This window comes from Sinohyriopsis cumingii, chromosome 7, assembly GCF_028554795.1.
Source record: "Sinohyriopsis cumingii isolate HCF-2022 chromosome 7, ASM2855479v2, whole genome shotgun sequence".
Taxonomy (NCBI): Eukaryota; Metazoa; Mollusca; class Bivalvia; order Unionida; family Unionidae; genus Sinohyriopsis; species Sinohyriopsis cumingii.
The window spans coordinates 89,105,581-89,128,935 of NC_142967.1; the positions used below are offsets into that span (position 1 = coordinate 89,105,581).

The 23,355-nt window shown below is 33.1% G+C and overlaps 1 protein-coding gene across 3 annotated transcripts in view; it reads left to right on the forward strand.

The window, feature by feature from the left end:
• Nucleotides 1-23,355, forward strand: part of LOC149795678 (sperm flagella and cilia-associated protein 1-like) — a 90,180-nt gene that overhangs the window by 34,576 nt on the left and 32,249 nt on the right. For 2 of the 3 annotated variants that reach the window (XM_089965528.1, XM_089965530.1), the window contains exons 4-5: nt 11,165-11,188; nt 18,171-18,327. In XM_089965528.1, the coding sequence (XP_089821654.1) occupies nt 11,165-11,188; nt 18,171-18,327 (181 nt within the window). The remainder of the gene's footprint in view (nt 1-11,164; nt 11,189-18,170; nt 18,328-23,355) is intronic. The other variant, XM_089965529.1, reaches the window with a different exon arrangement.

The window sequence follows — 23,355 nt, forward strand, 5'->3', positions numbered from 1 at the left end:
TGTTTATTCTATTGATTACACCTAACAGATCTCGGTCTGTACCATTTATTCTACTGATTACACCTAACAGATCTCGGTCTGTACCATTTATTCTACTGATTGCACCTAACAGATCTCGGTCTGTACTGTTTATTCTACTGATTGCACCTAACATGTACCATGGTCTGTTCCATTTATTCTACTGATTACACCTAACAGATCTTGGTCTGTACTGTTTATTCTACTGATTACACCTAACAGATCATGGTCTGTACCGTTTATTCTACTGATTACACCTAACAGATCTCGGTCTGTACTGTTTATTCTACTGATTACACCTAACATGTACCATTTATTCTACTGATTACACCTAACAGATCTCGGTCTGTACCATTTATTCTACTGATTACACCTAACAGATCATGGTCTGTACTGTTTATTCTACTGATTACACCTAACATGTACCATTTATTCTACTGATTACACCTAACAGATCTCGGTCTGTACTGTTTATTCTACTGATTACACCTAACATGTACCATTTATTCTACTGATTACACCTAACAGATCATGGTCTGTTCCATTTATTCTACTGATTACACCTAACAGATCATGGTCTGTACCGTTTATTCTACTGATTACACCTAACAGATCTCAGTCTGTACCAATTATTCTACTGATTGCACCTAACAGATCTCGGTCTGTACTGTTTATTCTACTGATTGCACCTAACATGTACCATGGTCTGTTCCATTTATTCTACTGATTACACCTAACAGATCTTGGTCTGTACTGTTTATTCTACTGATTACACCTAACAGATCATGGTCTGTACCGTTTATTCTACTGATTACACCTAACAGATCTTGGTCTACACCATTTATTCTTCTGATTACACCTAACAGATCTTGGTCTGTACCATTTCTTCTACTGATTACACCTAACAGATCTTGGTCTGTACCATTTATTCTTCTGATTACACCTAACAGATCTTGGTCTGTACCATTTATTCTACTGATTACACCTAACAGATCTTGGTCTGTACTGTTTATTCTACTGATTACACCTAACAGATCATGGTCTGTACCGTTTATTCTACTGATTACACCTAACAGATCTTGGTCTACACCATTTATTCTTCTGATTACACCTAACAGATCTTGGTCTGTACCATTTATTCTACTGATTACACCTAACAGATCTCAGTCTGTACTGTTTATTCTACTGATTGCACCTAACAGATCTTGGTCTGTACCATTTATTCTACTGATTACACCTAACAAATCTCGGTCTGTACTGTTTATTCTACTGATTGCGCCTAACAGATCTTGGTCTACTGTTTATTCTACTGATTACACCTAACAGATCTCAGTCTGTACTGTTTATTCTACTGATTACACCTAACAGATCTTGGTCTGTACCATTTATTCTACTGATTACACCTAACAGATCTTGGTCTGTACCATTTATTCTACTGATTACACCTAACAGATCTCAGTCTGTACTGTTTATTCTACTGATTACACCTAACAGATCTTGGTCTGTACCATTTATTCTACTGATTACACCTAACAGATCTTGGTCTGTACCATTTATTCTACTGATTACACCTAACAGATCCCACTTAGATTTTTCCTGTAGCATCTGCTGTATCTTCAAATACGAATTTTTGAAAAATTCAAGCATTCATTCCGAAACTCTGTATTTTTTTATTTTGTCAAGTAAAAACAAAATGAAATCATGTCAAAAATATGCCATTCTAATGGGTTGATCTTATATGCTGAATATGACATTGCTAGTATTGGGATAGAGTCAGAGTACTGAAAGTACTAGATTATATTATACTAGTATTGGGATACAGTCAGAGTACTGGGAGTACTAGATTATATTATTATAATAGTATTGGGATAGAGTCAGAATACTGGGATTATTAGATTATATTATGCTAGTATTGGGATAGAGTCAGAGCACTGGAAGTACTAGATCATGTTATACTAGTACTGAGATAGAGTCAGAGTACTGGGAGTACTAGATTATTATAGTATTGAGATAGAGTCAGAGTACTGGGAGTATTAGATTATATTATACTAGTATTGGGATATAGTCAGAGTACTGGGAGTACTAGTATTGGGATAGAGTCAGAGTACTGGGAGTACTAGATTATATTATATTAGTATTGAGATAGAGTCAGAGTACTGGGATTACTAGATTATATTATACTAGTATTGGGATATAGTCAGAGTACTGGGAGTACTAGTATTGGGACTGAGTCAGAGTACTGGGAGTACTAGATTCTTATACTAGTATTAGGCTATAGTCAGAGTACTGGGAGTACTATATCATATTATTATACTAGTATTAGATTAGGGAGTGTTGTACATTATCAGTAATGCAATATTAGATTGTTTTGATAAAACTAATCTAATATTGGTTTTTAAAATACATTATTTACCTTAAACATATTATTTCATTATCATTAATTGAAACAGATTTTATTCAGAAAAAAAACAAGATGTAAGCTTTAGTATCATTTTTAATCTTGATTGTCGGCAAAGTGTTTACTGTTTTGGGTTACACGATGGTCATGGATGAATTAAACTGATTCATTGGAAATGATAATTTAATGTCTTCAATATACAAAGCATGAAACATACACATATTTCCAATTTATTTCATTACCTAAAATGTAAATGAAATATGAATGTTAAAAGTGATCTTATCTATATAAATTTGGTATTTGATGGAGTAACCTAGGTTCAGTTTGCAGTCCTTACCATTATTCAGTCAGACTGGAAAATTTATATGTGTTAAACATTTAAAATGTATCAAAGCAGCTTGTGTGTGTGTGCCTGTGTGTGTGTGTGTATATATATATATATATATATATATATATATATATATATATATATATATATATATATATATATATGACAATAATGTACATTTTGTTCTTTAAATATGAACAGAGACTGCTGTTTTTCATGTAATTTGTTTTGCTTCAAATGCAAATATCAGATTTGGAAGTTAATCCTTTGTAAAATCATTTGAACGTTGAAGAATCATCACTGCCATTTAATCAGTTCATAAAAGGAACAAACACTAATGTCGGTAAAGTGTGTTTCATTAATTTAATTGGATTTATTTGCTGGATTTAAATCGAAGGTACATCATTCATAAGGATCTGGTTTGAGCAAACACAATACAGTGAATCTATTTAAAACACTGCTAATTATTCATACTAGCTTTGTTTTGCTTCACATGTTGTAATTGGCTGGTACTTTGGTCACTTTGTCAATGGAACTTTGTCAGCCCTGCTTTATTTTGTTTTTGTTTTGTTTTTTTAACCAAAAATAAGTTTCTAAAATGGATCATTTTTAAATATTAAAATGTCTGAAAGTATCTTTCCCACTAAGTGTCTCTCTCAGTCTGTGTTGGTTGCTTAGTCAGTTGTACCTCAGTTGATCATGATCATTCTCTCTCAGTCTGTGTTGGATGCTTAGTCAGTTGTACCTTAGTTGATCATGATCATTCTCTCTCAATCTGTGCTGCTTGCTTAGTCAGTTGTACCTCAGTTGATCATGATCATTCTCTCTCAGCCTGTGTTGGTTGCTTAGTCAGTTGCACCTCAATTGATCATGATCATTCTCTCTCAGTCTGTGTTGGTTGCTTATCAGTTGTACCTCATTTGATCATGATCATTCTCTCTCAGTCTGTGTTGGTTCCTTAGTCAGTTGTACCTCAGTTGATCATGATCATTCTCTATCAGTCTGTGCTGGTTGCTTATGGGGCGCTCACCAGATAATATGTACTTTTGAGAGAGTGACGTATGTAAGGTGAAGTAGTTCACATTTAAAACATGCACAATGGAGAGAATGTTGGCATACCTCTATACTACATTAATGTAATGTGGATGATATTTCTTTTGGATATTGTACTTTTGGAAATTTTACATGATTTAAGCACACTGCTAACTAAAATGACTGCTCCCTTGTGTTAAAAAATCAGCCTGAATTAGTCTAAAGTACACTATACATAGCAGCTATTAAAATAGGGAAAATGAATTTTGCCAGACTAGACAATACCAGCTTCTGAAAGTGCAATGAATGAATTACCAAATATATAAAATGTAAAAAAAAGTTATTGGCTCACTTTTATATAATTTACCTCTGAAGTTCAGGAAGTGAAAATGACCAAGTAGAGCTAGCACTTTTTTGAAAGGTGCACATCTGAAGTAAGGCCAAGCTGTATACTCTATAACCCATAGTACACCCATCAGTGATACACCAAAATAAAGGGAATTAAACGTTCTTTGCATTATACCTAAGATATACAAGGTGTTTTTTAAATAGCCAGTATAACCAGTGAGGAAAGCCAGGGAAATTCTTTTCTTTAAAATCCTAGCCCTATGCAAAATACGAAACTGTAGAGCGCCACCTTAAAGCAAATATAAAAATGTTTGCAATTATTTTTTTTATTTTCGTATGATTATGTATGATGTTCTGAATAAAATGGTACATTCATATTGATGTTAAGCATGAAAATAAGCTAATTATGATCATTTTGCTCTTGCTTACATGATTTGCCATGAGGCATGTTTGTTTGAGTAGTGACCTTAATTATGGGGAAATTAGAAGTCTTAGAATATAGGAATAGAGTCAGCTTGAATTTAAAACTATTGCAATAAGTGACAGAAATATATGGTGAAAATGTTTCTTTTCATTTATTTGCAATGAAATAAAAAAAATAAATGATGAGAAAGTGAATTGGCTTCTTCCATATTAAACAGTAGGCAAATATTTTACACTTTGACCATTGACCTTTATGAATCTGATGAGTGACCTCCCTTTTCAAATTGTAAAATTCATTGTTGATATCTCAGAAATAATTCTGGCTAGTTTCATGTTCCTGTCATTCAGCATAACATTGGTTGCTATGTTTACAAAATGTAATGTGCATTCTTAAAATAGCTCACTTTTTATCATGGAGGGGAGGCTGGACTTGTTAGAGTCTCTGACACTCATAAATACTGTTCTGTGGGGGAAAGGCAGGAGAATTATTCAAAAGGATTGTTTTGATGCTTGCAACTTAAATGTTTCAGCCATATAAACATAATTAAATCATACAAAAATAATACCTATATTCTCTTTATGGGGGCGCTTACCAGATAATATGTACTTTTGAGAGAGTGACGTATGTAAGATGAAGTAGTTCGCATTTAAAACATGCACAGTGGAGAGAATGTTGGCATACCTCTATGCTACATTAATGTAATGTGGATGATAATTCTTTTGGATATTGTACTTTTGGAAATTTTACATGATTTAAGCACACTGCTAACTAAAATGACTGCTCCCTTGTGTTAAAAAATCAGCCTGAATTAGTCTAAAGTACACTATACATAGCAGCTATTAAAATAGGGAAAATGAATTTTGCCAGACTAGACAATACCAGCTTCTGAAAGTGCAATGAATGAATTACCAAATATACAAAATGTAAAAAAAAGTTATCGGCTCTCTTTTATACAATTTACCTCTGAAGTTCAGGAAGTGAAAATGACCAAGTAGAGCTAGCATTTTTTGAAAGGTGCACATTTGAAGTAGGGCCAAGCTGTATACTCTATAACCCATAGTACACCCATCAATGATACACCAAAATAAAGGGAATTAAACGTTCTTTGCATTATACCTAAGATATACAAGGTGTTTTTTAAATAGCCAATATAACCAGTGAGGAAAGCCAGGGAAATTCTTTTTCTTTAAAATCCTAACCCTTATGCAAAATACGAAACTGTAGAGTGCCACCTTAGTCAGTTGTACCTCAATTGATCATGATCATTCTCTCTCAGTCTGTGTTGGTTGCTTATCAGTTGTACCTCATTTGATCATGATCATTCTCTCTCAGTCTGTGTTGGTTGCTTATCAGTTGTACCTCATTTGATCATGATCGTTCTCTCTCAGTCTGTGTTAGTTGCTTATCAGTTGTACCTCAGTTGATCATGATCATTCTCTCTCAGTCTGTGTTGGTTGCTTAGTCAGTTGTACCTCAATTTATCATGATCATTTTCTCTCAGTCTGTGTTGGTTGCTTAGTCAGTTGTACCTCAATTGATCATGATCATTCTTTTTCAGTCTGTGTTGGTTGCATATCAGTTGTACCTCAATTGATCATGATCATTCTTTCTCAGTCTGTGTTGGTTGCTTAGTCAGTTGTACCTCAATTGATCATGATCATTCTCAGTCTGTGTTGGCTGCTTAGTCAGTTGTACCTCAGTTGATCATGATCACTCTCTCTCATTATCGCAACATCTAGGAATGTAAGACTGAAAAACTGATTGGCTAACAGAAAAATGTAGAAATGGATAATATTCTGGTCAGTCACCGTCCACCCCCATCACACTCTTTTGGTTTCTAAGCCAATATGTCTGTTTTACCCCATCTGATTCTGTCTGTCTGTCTCTCTCGCTCTGGCTTCCTCTCTCTGTGGACCATCATTGCAAGCCACAGGTAAAAGTCCATGAAAAAGGACTGTGACAGATTTTTTCCAATGGCATTTGACAGTGTCTCTGTAGCTATGATAGTAAAACTGGCAGATGAACTTAGGGAGAGAGGGAGGATATAAATAATATTGTGGTCAGTTGCAATGGAAAATAAAGCATTATAATGACTTAGATCAGCTGTAAATAACTTTCAATGTTTGATTTGCATCTTGTTGGTTCATCATTTTGCTGAAACTATTCCCCACTCATGTTGATGTATTCAGTGACATGACTGAATGGTCATACGTTCACTGTTTGGTATGCTAGCCATTGCAATGCTCTCCTTTCTTCATTTAAACTGACTTTAAAGTTTAAATCCTAAGTGTCTCTATTATTTATTTTGTCATTATGAATGAAAATAGAGGCTTGTAAAAAAGCAAATAAACAATTTCCAAATGGATTGTGAATAGTTAATATAGATGCATACTACATTTTGTAGCAGTCATAATAATGTGAAGGGATTTGAAGACTTCATCCTCTCCATCAGTACAGTTTTTCTGTAGCCAGTCTTAAACTCCATTGGAACAAAAGTATGTGTATTTGTATGTGATATAAATATAATATATGTATAGTTTGTATTCAGTTTTTTTGTGTGTGATTTTAAGAGAGAGAGAGAGAAACACCCATGATTAATGGATTCATACACTTGACATGGCAGACACTTCATTGCTTTGGTTATGCTGCAGCAGATACTTCATTGCTTTGGTTATGCTGCAGTTGGATACTTCATTACTTTGGTTATGCTGCAGTTGGATACTTAATTGTCTTGGTTATGCTGCAGTTGGATACTTCATTGCTTTGGTTATGCTATGGTTGAATACTTCATTGATTTGGTTATGCTGCAGCAGATACTTCATTGCTTTGGTTATGCTACAGTTGGATGCTTCATTACTTTGGTTATGCTGCAGTTAGATACTTCATTGCTTTGGTTATGCTGCAGTTGGATACTTCATTACTTTGGTTATGCTGCAGTTGGATACTTCATTACTTTGGTTATGTTATGGTTGGATACTTCATTACTTTGATTATTCTGCAGTTGGATAATTTATTACTTTGGTTATGCTACAGTTGGATAATTCATTACTTTGGTTATGCTACAGTTGGATAATTCATTGCTTTAGTTATTTTACAGTTGGATAATTCATTGCTTTGGTTATGTTATGGTTGGATACTTCATTACTTTGATTATTCTGCAGTTGGATAATTTATTACTTTGGTTATGCTGCAGTTGGAAAATTCATTGCTTTCTTTATGCTACAGTTGGATACTTCATTGCTTTGGTTATGTTATGGTTGGATACTTCATTACTTTGATTATGCTGCAGTTGGATAATTCATTGCTTTGGTTATGCTACAGTTGGATAATTCATTGTTTTGGTTATGCTACAGTTGGATACTTCATTGCTTTGGTTATGCTATGGTTGGATACTTCATTGCTTTGGTTATGCTGCAGTTGGATAATTCATTGCTTTGGTTATGCTACAGTTGGATACTTCATTGCTTTGGTTATGCTATGGTTGGATACGTCATTGCTTTGGTTATGCTGCAGTTGGATAATTCATTGCTTTGGTTATGCTACAGTTGGATAATTCATTGCTTTGGTTATGCTACAGTTGGATACTTCATTGCTTTGGTTATGCTATGGTTGGATACTTCATTGCTTTGGTTATGCTGCAGTTGGATAATTCATTGCTTTGGCTATGCTACAGTTGGATAATTCATTGCTTTGGTTATGCTACAGCTGGATACTTCATTGCTTTGGTTATGCTATGGTTGGATACTTCATTGCTTTGGTTATGCTGCAGTTGGATAATTCATTGCTTTGGTTATGCTACAGTTGGATAATTCATTGCTTTGGTTATGCTACAGTTGGATACTTCATTGCTTTGGTTGTGTTATGGTTGGATACTTCATTACTTTGATAATGCGGCAATTGGATAATTCATTGCTTTGGTTATGCTACAGTTGGATAATTCATTGCTTTGGTTATGCTACAGTTGGATACGTCATTGCTTTGGTTATGCTACAGTTGGATACTTCAAAGCTTCGGTTATGTGACAGGTATGAAAATATTTATGTTTGAGAACATGATGATTAGTAAGCCAATGGATAACTTAATGTCCCTGTGAGTAAGTTTGTACTCAACTTAGGAACAATTTATTTATTTATTTATATCCTAGGGCAGATAAAAACAGATTTCCATTGTTTTTGCTTGGATTTTCAGGATCATTTCAGCCTTCTTGTTGCAGTCATTTCTGGTAAATTACAAACTTTGAAAACTAAAGTTATTCAGGAAATGACAGTTTACAAAAATTCAGACAATGAAAGAGAAAAATGATTTAGGTGCTCAAACTTTTGCAGATTTTATTGTAGATACTTTTAAATGAGCTAAATAATTTCTTTTAATAAACAAAGAAGGTTACCTACAAAGTATTCTCAGAGAAATGTCAGTGGTTTATATTTTCACATTTTACAAGTTATCAGATGATTGCTTCAAGCTCTATTTTTCTATTTGTTATAAAGGAGGACAAAGGATTAAAAGAATGGTAGTTTGCTCTTGACTTTTATCTTCAAAATATCACTAAAACTTTATCTTTCTGTTATTACTTGAGAAAGTCTGGCAAAATATAGAAACAAAATATATGCAAATATATTGCACATTTAACATGGTATTCACCACTTATAGCACGGTATTCTGCAGAATTGATAAGCTGATTATGCCATAAAATTTTTATTCCATAATAACTGTAGTCAAATGCATGCCAGATCAAAATTATCAGACTCAAGTTGTGAAAATTAATTCCCAGAAATTTTGAACTCCAAACAGCACTAGCACTTATACAAAGATATTCATTCAGGGTGCAGTGGTGTGGATAACATAAATAACATGTATGCTTATTTATTTGCCATTTTATAGAAAAAAGTTTACATTTAATTTTTTGCCTAGAACTTGTAGCATAGTCATTTGACACACACACACACACACACACACATATATATATATATGACATTTCTCTTTAGTTGAAAATTGTTCTTGTTTATAATTTCTACCTCTTATATTAATTTTAGTTGTATTCTCTACCATAGAAGATTGCATATCAAAGGGCATGTCAGATTTACTGCTTTTTCATTTCACAGCTAAAAGCTCTATTAAAGTACATGTAAATATCACATCTGACAAATGGTTTGCTATCTTAATGGAAAGCAGTATTCATTTCATCCCATTTATTTTGACCTCTCTGCTTGCATCATGCTCATTAACTATACATCATTATGGTTTGCACTATTTGTAATATCAAGGTATTGTTCTTTGCTCTGTGTTTTAAAAGATGGAAAATCATTTTGAAAATTTTCGTAGAGACAATTTTCATACATGAAACAAGACATTTGTATTTAAAATCTGACAGTAAAATCACTATAAAAAAACCAATGAATTTGGCCAGATGCAATCTTTTAATGGAACCACAGTGACAATCTAGAAGCATTCCGCCTCATTCTATAAAGAGCTAAACCTGTTATTGCAAGTATTTACATATGCAAAAGAAAACAATGGATACATAAATCAGTAAATGTTACTGGTGATGAAGTATAATCAGTAGTCTAGAACCAAATTTTCTTTATATATTTTGAAATTTGATAAAAATGACAACAATACTCCTTTGTTTTTTTTATCAAAACTTGCAACCATATACTGCACAAAATCCATCATTTTTATTTTAAATGACTGTGCAGTCACTACATTTGTGACTGGTGGATTCATTCTCAGATGGCATAAGATATAACATGGCATAACATATAACATGGCATAACATTTAACATGGCTGATTGATTGATTGATTGTTTTTTTTTAACGGCGCATCAGCACTTTTAGGCTATTTAGCGCCAAACAAAGTGTTACTTGTATAATCTTTTAAAACTTATAAAAGGTTCTACATCGACCAGCGATATAAAAGAACAAATGGTTGAAATTAAAAACGGTAAGATGTTAACGGTGCAAAATAAAGCTTCCCGATCAACGGGAGATGTAAAAAAGATGAATAGGTATTAAAATGGGACGGAATGTATATTGCATAAAACTGCACAAGGTGATAGCATAAAAGTCAGAGTTTAGAGTAAATATTTACGGCTTTCAAGATGGCATAACATTTAACATGGCATAACGTATAACAGCAAACTGAGTCTTGGTCAAGGCAAGTATATTCCAATCACACTCCTCATTGATTCTAACAGTAGATGGAAAATTTGGGGAATTCAGCTGGTGTATATTTTGCTAGAGAAATGGTTTTTTAATTTACGTTAACTATTCTGCAAAAAGCACGAAAATTAAGTTTCTCTATAATTCACCTTTAAAAACTTTCTGTTAATAATTAAGGACTGTATTTAGCTTGGTTGGTGTTACTAGTTTAGACCAGGGCCATCTTAATAGGCAGGAAATACAGTGTGCAAAGCCAGGGGAAAGGGTATTTCATGGAGTTTGTTGTACTTTTTTCCAAGCATGGGGACACCAAAAGCAACACTTGCCTGGGGCAGTGCATTGTCCAGTGAAGACTTATGATAACCCTGGGTTAGACTATAGATATCTGATAAAAAGTTGTCTTCAGTTAAGCATTAAGGATAATGTACATAAAATTCAATTCACTAACATTTTCCAGGTTCAGCATACACTGGTGAAGAAGGTAATTTGTTCTATGTGTTTTCTTTATATCCTGGATTTATTGAGCTTTATTGAGTAGTTGAATTCTGCATACACAGAATCCCAGCACTGTTATGGAACATATTTTTTTACAACTGAAGTTTGAAATATTGTCTGCAGTGACCTCTTTGTGAACAGCACCAAATTAACCTCCTCAGTAACAACCTTTTCTTTTAAAGAATTTCTCTTTATTATACAGAACTGAAATCTAGTCCATGTAATAAATCAGATCACCTCCTTGTTCATGCCCTTTTTTGTAAGTCTAGTTAGAGGTCTTAAATGAGAATCATTTGTTTTGTTGAGGTCTTTTTCCATTTGATAATCATGTGTGTGATGACGTTCAAGGAATGATTTTGGACCTGAAAGGTCAAAATCTTTACCAAGTACTCATGCAAATGTTTGTCCATGTACAGCATACGCTATATGGATCATTATTCTTAAAAGGTTGGTTTCAACCATGCATATTCACTTATATGTTGGGTCAATCTACACAGATCCAGATCTGCTATTGCATAATGCACATGCAGATCTGAGTCTATGCAGTTTCTTTAGCAATCAGTAGAACAAAAAACATGGACACAGATCTGCTGGCACATTATGCAGATTAGGGTTTCCATGGACACAGATCTGCTAGCAGATTATGTAAGGCAGATTAGGGTTTATGTTGTTTGCAGTCAGGTGGCTTTGACTTTTAAGCAAGTAAAGTTGTTAACTTCAGATAATAATAATAATTTTTTTTGGGGGGGTACAAATTTTCAAGGACTTAATACTTGCTACAGTCCACAAATTTTAAGAGCCAGTAAACAACAATCCTGCTCTAAAATCAGCAGGAGCAATTCCATGTATTGAAGTATGAATCAAAATTTCATTTTTCACAAAACTACACAAATTCATGCCAACAAAACTACACGAATTCACAGTAATTATATACTAAATACCTGCCCCAAGTTGGTTTTATATGGAAAGTTTTGAATAGGCATGACACACAGACCTTATCGTTCTCTATTACTTGGCAGGTTCTATTTTCTGTCAATGTCAAAGGTATTTTGAGACCAAAAAAATATGATCTGATATCTTCATGTAAAAAAGTAACCAATCTTTGTCGTTGTCACCATGTGAAGGCACTTCATAATAACTGGGTGTTGATTTTGGTGTTTTATAGCACTCCATAATAAATGGGTGTTGGTTTGGTGTTTTGTAGCACATCAGTACAAGTGCCATATGTACTCATCCATAAGTCGAGTCCAACAGCAAACAATTTAGACCCAGATCTGTTGTTGCATACAGTGCTGGCAGATTAGGGTCCATATTTATTCTACTGTTTTACTCCTGACAAGCTGCACAGACCCAGGTCTGCTAACACATAATGCATTGGCAGATACGAGTCTGTACAGTCTGCGGTTGGACTGGACTTATAATCAAGTATATATGGTAGGTTATTGAGTGCCAGGTTACTACAGTTAAGTACCTTACCCAAATACACCACAGTAGCCATCCCAGTATGATCTTAAAGTAGGATTTGCACCTATTCACAGTTGTGGTACAAGGGTTCAAGGCACCTGGGGGCATTTGTTCTTTAGTGGCACCCTTTGTTAAGGAGAACAGTTTTTATATCAATTGCCAACCTCCCTTACTCTCCCATCCAAGTTTTGTAATATCAAAGAAGAAAGACACCCCCCAATGAGGGCAAATTATCCCCCTCCCATATCACTACTGACAATTCAGACCTATTCTACATCTCCAAACCCACCTAGGGGAGGGGGACAATTTTCTAAATGTAAATTTCACCAAGGAGAAACTGTTCTTCTTTTGGATACCCTTTCTTAACAGGCTTGACTGTAATTAGATAGTATTCCATTTATGTTTATAAACAAAATATTGTGCAAAGAAATTAGGGAATGCAAATCACATTGCCATATATTAATCTACTCAGAAATCAGATAAGCCTTTATTGTATCTTGTCATTTTATTCCAAAAGGTATACTTGCACAGTTCTCCTTTTACTCAGTCTGGTTGTATCCACAAGATCTGGTCATTAGTTTGTTTAAATCTGTACAGCCTTACAAAAAATATCAAGACATCATGAAATTGGATCAGCTCACTAAATTATACAAATTTGAAACTCACTGAGATAAAGTTGTGTGTTTTGTGTATGACCATGCTTTTATATTGATTGGGGCTTGCTTTGAATACTAGTATGCTATTGATATTGATTGGGACTTGCTTTGAATACTAGTATGCTATTGATATTGATTGGGGCTTGCTTTGAATAATAGTAGTTTGCTATTGATATTGATTGGAGCCTGCTTTGAATACTAGTATGCGATTGATATTGATTGGGGCCTGCTTTGAATACTAGTAGTATGCTATTGATATTGATTGGAGCCTGCTTTGAATACTAGTATGCAATTGATATTTATTGGGGCCTGCTTTAAATACTAGTAGTATGCTATTGATATTGATTGTGGCCTTCTTTGAATATTTGTATGCTATTGCTATTGATTGGGGCCTCCGTTAAATCTAATATGCTATTGATATTGATTGGGGCCTGCTTTGAATACTAGTAGCTATTGATATTGATTGGGGCCTGCTTTGAATACTAGTAGCTATTGATATTGATTGGGGCCTGCTTTGAATACTAGTAGCTATTGATATTGATTGGGGCCTGCTTTGAATACTAGTAGCTATTGATATTGATTGGGGCCTGCTTTGAATACTAGTATGCTATTTACTCTATTGTCAGTCTTCTACTGATATGTTGGATTAGATATTTTGTTCTTCATGGAAAGTTTTGACAAGTTTTATTTCTGTAAGACCTTAATTATATGTGTAAATTTACAATCTCAGGTATGGTGAAGGGATTTAACTTTTAGAAGCTTTTTCTGACTATGTAATAGCTAATTTAAACCATGAATACTGGTATTCAGTTTCATTCTTTTTTCATTCAGTATCATTTTTAAATTCTTTGACCATCATTCTTGCAAAAGTTAATTTGTAATCCACATACCAGGTATCCCAGTACCCTTTACTTCTTATGGTGTTGTTTTTGTAATCCATATAAGGTATCCCAGTATCCTTTATTTCTTATGGTATTGTTTTTGTAATCCATATAAGGTATCCCAGTATCCTTTATTTCTTATGGTATTGTTTTTGTAATCCATATAAGGTATCCCAGTATCCTTTACTTCTTATGGTATTGATTTTGTAATCCATATAAGGTATCCCAGTATCCTTTACTTCTTATGGTATTGTTTTTGTAATCCATATAAGGTATCCCAGTATCCTTTATTTCTTATGGTATTGTTTTTGTAATCCATATAAGGTATCCCAGTACCCTTTATTTCTTATGGTATTGTTTTTGTAATCCATATAAGGTATCCCAGTATCCTTTACTTCTTATGGTATTGTTTTTGTAATCCATATAAGGTATCCCAGTACCCTTTATTTCTTATGGTATTGTTTTTGTAATCCATATAAGGTATCCCAGTATCCTTTACTTCTTATGGTATTGATTTTGTAATCCATATAAGGTATCCCAGTACCCATTATTTTTTATGGTATTGTTTTTAATTCTAAATTAGGCTGCTCATTAGTTACTAATATCTAAAAAATTTGACATTCACTGACCAATTCACCTAATTATGCACACATTTTTTGACATTGACTGACCAATTCACTTAATTATGCACACATTTTTTGACATTCACTGACCAGTTCACTTAATTATGCACACATTTTTTTTACAGTCACTGACCAGTTCACTTAATTATGCACATTTTTTTTACAGTCACTGACCAGTTCACTTAATTAAGCACACATTTTTTTACAGTCACTGACCAATTCATTTAATTAAGCACACATTTTTTTGAGATTGTACACATGGATGCACATATTAACGGATGTTTACAGTGTTCATTTTATTGAATTGTAGATGGGAGATGGAAAAATGCCAAAGCCTTAGATCTTGAAATTTGTTGTTGAGTTTATTTGTAAAAATGTGTTTATTTGTATAAAATGCATCTGTATTAGATACAAAAATTCAGGTTATTTGTATAAATACTCATGTATTAATATGAAAACTCAGGTTATTTGTATAAATGCAAATGTATTAATATGAAAACTCAGGTTATTTGTATAAATGCAAATGTATTAATATGAAAACTCAGGTTATTTGTATAAATGCAAATGTATTAATATGAAAACTCAGGTTATTTGTATAAAATGCATCTGTCTTAGATATGAAAACTCTGTCATGAATCAGTTGTTTTTAAAATTGGCTTTACAAACAATGTATTTCTAAATAATTTAAAAAAGCAAAACAAAAACAAAGACATTTCCGAAAAACTTAGCCGTACCGCATAAATTATTTATTTCTAATCTTCATCTCCCTCACTGAAGCTCATGAATTCCACTTTTGATTGTAATAATAAACTTTTTACATTAACTCAAATCAGAAAAGTTTTTGCTCATGCTTTGTTTTGAACAAATATTACTTTCTTTGAAAAAGTATTATGTAACTTTATTCCCAATCAGTAAGGGCAAACCTTGAAATTTTATGAATATTTTAGTATGTTTATATATATATATATATATATGGCCAAAGAATGCTTTTACATCAATATCACCAAAGAATGTTTTGATATCTGCATGACCAACAGTGTTTTGACATTTATGTGACCGAAGAATGTTTGGATATCTTTATGACCAGACAATGTTCTGTTATCTTTATGATCAGACAGTGTTCTGAAATCTTTATGACCAGACAGTGTTCTGTTATCTTTATGACCAGACAGTGTTCTGTTATCTTTATGACCAAAGAATGTTTTGATATCTGTATGACCAAACAGTGTTTTGATGTTTATGTGACCAAAGAATGTTCTGATATCTTTATGACCAGAGAGTGTTGTTATCTTTATGACCAGACAGTGTTCTGTTATCTTTATGACCAGACATTGTTCTGTTATCTATATGACCAGACATTGTTCTGTTATCTATATGACCAGACAGTGTTCTGTTATCTTTATGACCAGACAGTGTTCTGTTATCTTTATGACCAGACAGTGTTCTGTTATCTATATGACCAGACAGTGTTCTGTTATCTTTATGACCAGTGTTCTGTTATCTTTATGACCAGACAGTGTTCTGTTATCTTTATGACCAAATAATGTTTTGATAACCAAGCACTGTTTTGATATCTACATGACCAAAGAATGTTTTTATAACTGTATAACCCAAAAATACAGTGAATTTATCTATTTACATGGGTGTCAAGTTTCAAGAGTTTGGGAAACATTACTTTTTTATGTTGGTACCTGTGTTTGTGGACTGAAGGAAGGATACTCATGTTTCCAGAAAAGAATTAGTGTTCATTGAATCTTTAAATGTATGTTGGCAGCAACCAAGAAACCCATAAAAATTGATATATGTTGCTGACAGATTTAGTTTAAGTAGCTAACATTAGGAATATATGTGTGGACAGTTGACTGCCTCTAATGCCATGACTTGAATAATCTGCTTTATAGAAATAACACATAACCTGTCAAGAAATTATACAGTAAATATCATTATTAGAGAAAATTTCTGAATGTTTAATTTACAAAGCAAAGCTAAAACATGATACCCTTAAATTTGAAAGATGTGGTTGTCAGCAATACAGTGGATATTGTTTTTAATGTATTACTTTAATAGGATCTGTATTTGTTTGTTTCCTTTATATATTGAATTAAAGCATGTTTTTTGTTGTTTCCTTCATATATTGAAATAAAGCATGTTTTTATTTTTGTTTCCTTGGATGTTTTTATTTTTGTTTCCTTTATATATTGAATTAAAGCATGTTTTTATTTTTTGTTTCCTTTATATATTGAATTAAAGCATGTTTTTATTTTTGTTTCCTTTATATATTGAATTAAAGCATGTTTTTATTTGTGTTTCCTTTATATATTGAATTAAAGCATGTTTTTAATTTTGTTTCCTTTATATATTGAATTAAAGCATGTTTTTATCTTTGTTTCCTTTATATATTGAATTAAAGCATGTTTTTATTTTGGTTTCCTTTATATATTGAATTAAAGCATGTTTTTATTTGTGTTTCCTTTATATATTGAATTAAAGCATGTTTTTAATTTTGTTTCCTTTATATATTGAATTAAAGCATGTTTTTATCTTTGTTTCCTTTATATATTGAATTAAAGCATGTTTTTATTTTTTGTTTCCTTTATATATTGAATTAAAGCATGTTTTTAATTTTGTTTCCTTTATATATTGAATTAAAGCATGTTTTTATCTTTGTTTCCTTTATATATTGAATTAAAGCATGTTTTTATCTTTGTTTCCTTTATATATTGAATTAAAGCATGTTTTTATCTTTGTTTCCTTTATATATTGAATTAAAGCATGTTTTTATTTTTGTTTCCTTTATATATTGAATTAAAGCATGTTTTTATCTTTGTTTCCATAATGGTTAAAGTCCACTAAGCTACAAAAGTATCATCAGCAAACAGTTTAAATTCAAAGACACTTCTGCAAGCTGAATATTTTACAAATGAAAGCACACTTACCAATTTATTTTTAAAGTCTGGTGGGGGGTAGGGGGTGAGGGTATATGAGGGATGTAAAAAAATTAAAGTTTACCATCATTTGGTGTTACAGTAGGGATCAGTAGTTAAAATATTTTGGATATTAAAGGGCAATATCAGTACTGTGAACAATTGCCCAGAAGTGTAATATTTATATCATTGGTGGATTAAACTGCTGGTCCAACATGCATTTCCTCAGACATTCTAATGCCAACTTTGGAGTACAAAGTCAAGTAGAAACAAAAACATTTCTGGGCAAAATCTTGAAAACAGCTACACTAATTTGTGTCACAAAATTGGTTTGATCAAGAAATTGCATATAGCATTTATAACTGGATAAAGCGATTGTCACTTGTTAGCCTGACAAAGTTGATTCCACAATTGTTTTAGATACACCCCCAGGAGACTCGAGATCACCGAGAGTACATGATGGTGGTGCTGGCACAGCTCGGTCCACGTCACCACAGAGGCAGATCAAATCAGAGCCCCCCCTTTCTCCAAGGAAGTATGCTCGGGGAGAGATCCCCCATGGTCATCCAGACAGATCGTAAGTATGTTTATACTTGCCAATGATTCTAATCCTGTATTCAAGTAACGACACTGTTGCTGGGATTGTATGACAAAAGTTTCATTGCTCAGATTGCTTTTTATCACCAGATATTACTGGTATGTATCCTCACAAATGTGTTATGTTTTTGAAATGTTGACTTTTATCACATTTTTTTTCTTCCTGTACAAAAGATTTTAGAGCTTACATAACATGTAAGAGTGCTGGAGAGATATATCAAAAATACATGTAGGTAAAAATACACGTAGGTAAAAAAATACAGGAGTCTCCAGCAAACGCTGAGTGAGATTTGCCTACCATTACCTTCTTGTTCAGTAAAATGTCAGAATGAACTGTACAACTACAGTAATCTAATTCTTAGCCTCACAACCTGATTTTAAAAGAATGTTGATCTTACTGCATGATTAGTAGAGACTTTTTTTATAAGGATTACAGTATTTACAATTTCCAAAGTGAAAAGGTTCAGCTGAACACAAGGAAAGATTTTATATTCAAAAGCAAAGTCTTTTTAGTTTTGGAGCTTAATCATGTATAGATTGTTATTCTTACATACTCAGATCACTTAATGAATAAATTGCTGACAAAAAACAATGTTTCTTCTTTATAATGTAAAACCATGAAAAGGACAAATTTTTAGCTTGCATATTTTTTTAAGTATAACTATTGATTTACATATTTCAGTTGTCATTTGAAAAGATTGTGTTAATTTAATTATGATAGTGCATATAAACACAAAACTGGGATATTTTATAATCTGATATCACGTTATAATTTCAAATACTTCAGATAATGTGATTTATTTGGCAGATATCCCTATATTACCTGATTACAAATGTTGTTACCTGAAAGCAAACGATATTCAAGCACATCATAAATCATTTGTAAACTGTAGTTTTACTGGTAAATTGCCTTTGCTTTAGAACTTGAATCCCTCACAACACCTATGTGCATAATGTATTTTCTACTGAAATTCAGTATGCTTAGATGTTAAGGAGAAATAAAAGATCTTTTTGTGAGTCACTTTAGCGAGAAGAGAGACCTAGCAGTCTTTTTTCATTGGCATCATCAGTTTATGATTTAGTTGTTGGTTACAATTTTCATTCACATGTTTCCTAAACCTGTAATCGATTCTTTTCATACTTGGCATCATTAATAAAGATGCTAAGACAGTTTAATCTGCAACATGCTGACTTGCCCCTTTTATCTTGGGGTCGAGTTGACGGTCATAGAAAATTTGCATTAAGGTTTAAGTTAAAAGTTAGTCATTTGTTTCATACTTGGGATAAGACCGAATTTAATCCAGAGTTGGGCTTTCATACTGTTAGAGATGATTCACAATCAAATATATACCCTGCTACTTAAATAAGAAAACCTTTCAATGACTTCATCTTAGACCCCTCCATTGGCCTAGTGGTCAGAGCGTCTGCCTCAGATGCAGGAGGTCACGGGTTCAAGCCAGGGTCGAGTCATACCAAAGACTTATAAAAATGGTACTAATAGCTGCCTCACTAGGCGTTCAGCATTAAGAGGTTATAGTGTTAGGAATGGTTGGCCTGGTGTCAGGATAATGTGACTGGGTGGGATATGATGTTACATGTCTCTGGCATGATGCCCAGTGCTAGACATTGCTATAAACTGCCCCACTGAAGACATCATAGTTATATGACTGAACATTTTTTAAGCTATGTTATAAATCCAAATAACAGAAACATTTCTTGGATTGTACTAGACCAAATTGGACAGAATCAACCTGGCATGAAGGACTTTCAACTGCTTTCCATATCATGCCAGTTGACCTTCAAATATGTGATGAAATTTGGCAGAAGGTATCCTAACATAAAGGGCTTTCATTGTGTGTACAAACAATGTCTGTCAACTAAAGTGGTAAAATTTAGCAGAAGGTATCCTAACATAAAGGGCTTTCATTGTGTGTACAAACGATGTCTGTCAACTAATGTGGTTAAATTCGGCAGAAGGTATCCTGACATAAATGGCTGTCATTGTGTGTACAAACAATGTCTGTCAGCTAATGTGGTAAAATTTAGCAGAAGGTATCCTAACATAAAGGGCTTTCATTGTGTGTACAAACGATGTCTGTCAACTAATGTGGTTAAATTCGGCAGAAGGTATCCTGACATAAATGGCTGTCATTGTGTGTACAAACAATGTCTGTCAGCTAATGTGGTAAAATTTGGCAGAAGGTATCCTAACATAAAGGGCTGTCATTGTGTGTACAAACAATGTCTGTCAACTAATGTGGTTAAATTCAGCAGAAGGTATCCTGACATAAATGGCTGTCATTGTGTGTACAAACAATGTCTGTCAGCTAATGTGGTAAAATTTGGCAGAAGGTGTCCTAACATAAAGGGCTGTCATTGTGTGTACAAACAATGTCTGTCAACTAGTGTGGTTAAATTCGGCAGAAGGTATCCTAACATAAAGGGCTGTCATTGTGTGTACAAACAATGTCAACTAATGTGGCTACTGTTAATAGAAACAGAAAAATCTTCAAGAACAATTTCTCAAAAATGGCATAACTAACAGCACTTGACCAAATTTGACAGAAAGCATCCAACCTTGAAGACGCTTGGCATCAATACAAATGATGCCGATCCACTATCAAATATCTCTGTGATGGCAAAACATTTAAACAACTTTATCTGAAAGCACCAACCTGCACTGAACAGATTTTCAGCAACTTTGACAGAAAGCATCCATGTATAAGGGCCATTCAGTCTTGAACAAATGATGCTGACCTTGAAACTATTTTTTTGAGAGCATATGTAATGAAAATAATGGGGAAAAAATTCATCCTACTGACCCAGATTTCTCAGCTAACTGCTTTTGCATTTGGCAACTAGGCAAATTTTCCGGCAGGTGAAGATATCCATCTTTGAGTAAAAAAATATCTTAATTGTCAGTCAAAGCTGGAAGGAATGGGCGGTTGAAAAGGGGGTAGTGATTAGCACGATTCATCTGGCATGATCATTGATTACATGTAGTATAATTATTAGGACACTTAAAAATATTTTCTTGTTAGCAGTTTATCATATGGATTCGTGAAAGCATTTTGTAATTCAGAATCATTGGAGTTTGCACATTTGTATGGGGTCCTTATAAAGTGCAGGCTTTGTAGTTGATAAATATGTTTCCACTTTAATTGTGCTCTTAATCAAGATAACCAATATGACACCTGTGTGGATTATCCTAGCTAAAGAGAAAAGGCCTTTGCTATAAAGTTTAAACATACATAGATACTTTTGTTTGCCTAGATTTCCTTGATTGGGACTGTAATTGTTTTGGCCTTATTGATCTCTGTATCCAGATAGCTTTGCAGTTCTTTTTTCATTTTATTTTGGTAAACCACAAACTTTGTATGTTGACACAGTTCATTTGGTAAATGAATCTCTTATCAATAAGACAGTATGTAGATAATATCAAATTAAGAATAATTTTTTTCTCTTGAAATGCACTTGAATATGGATAGATAGGCTGGAAAACCTACCAACTATTTTTGAATTTAACAAAACTACCAAATATTTTTGTAATTGAACAGAAAGGAAATTATATTAAATAAATAGTAACAAAACTTTAAATGACCTGGAGTAAAATAGTGTGATCAACTCAAGATATTTAAAGTTTTGTTTTTATTTATAATGTACACTCTCTGGCTGAGATTATTTATTACTGAGGTTGATTTTTATAACTTATTTAAACTAGACATTCCTCTTCTACAAAAGTGTTCTTATCCACAGCCTGCTTCTCTTTTGAAACACCTCAACACTATCTCCTTGCTTCAGCAAACTTTCCATCATTACAGTGTGAGCAATTCAGTTCTTATAAAATTAACTCTGGCTGGTTCTTTTAGATAATGATTGTTACATTTTCCAGATAAGGGTAATTCTGAGGTAACTGTATCTGAGGTTACTATGTATTACCTGAATTTTTGGTAATAGTGCTTGTATTTTAATGAGTGATACCTACCCTGAAACATAACTAATTTGTGGTAATTTATAGATATATAATTTGAAAAATTCAGGTAATACATATACCTCTATTTAATGCAAATTAGTGTCAGGTAATATGGATACCAGGCAAATAAAATAGATTTATCTGAGTTATATATATATATATATTATAAAACTTGAATTTGTCTACATTTAGTGAGCCAAAATTAACATTTAATATTTACATTCACTTTCCTTGCAAGTTTTAATTATCGTCATGCTAATTAGATCAAGGTATTATATAGATACCTGGTAGATGAACTAACTTTCTCTGAAGAAATCAGAATTTATTTGAATTTCATGAGCCATATTTAGCACTTGCCTCAAGGTTTGCACATTCTGAGAGAAATAAGATAAATTTGGATTACCTGCCTGACAGTTTAAATTATATGTATCTGCGGATATTGCTAATTAGGTGCAGGTAATATGTGGATACCTGGCAGGTAAATATCTTTATGTGAGGTAACCACATTCTACCTGAATTGTGATGAATTTCATTTGCAAGATAGATCTGTAGGAACATTGTACCTTGATCAGTTAGGGCATATAAGGTTCAGAAATGATTTATGAGAAAGAGGGCAGCAGGTGTTGCAGAATAAAATTTTAAAAATTGACAAATCCAGAGAGTCAAAATGGCCATGCTTATGCATCAATGAGTAATTTCCAGTTGAGAGTGAAAAATTTAATGAAAACTGGATGAAAGGTAGTCATATTATAGGTGTCACTCTACTGTTTTGTATTCTGCATAGGGTTTGATTTTTAAAGAAAAAAAATTCTCAGGTGTTCCTTACTGGTTATCCTAGCTATTTAAAAAAGAACGTTTAATTACCTTTATTGTGGTGTAGGATTGATGGGTGTAATATGGTTTACAGAGTATTTAGCTTGGCCTTATTTTAAATTTGCACCTGTAATAATAAAAACTGCTAACTCCACTTGGTCATTTTAACTTCCCAGACTTCAAAGGTAAATTGTAAAAAGAAAGCAAGTTTTACATGTTGAT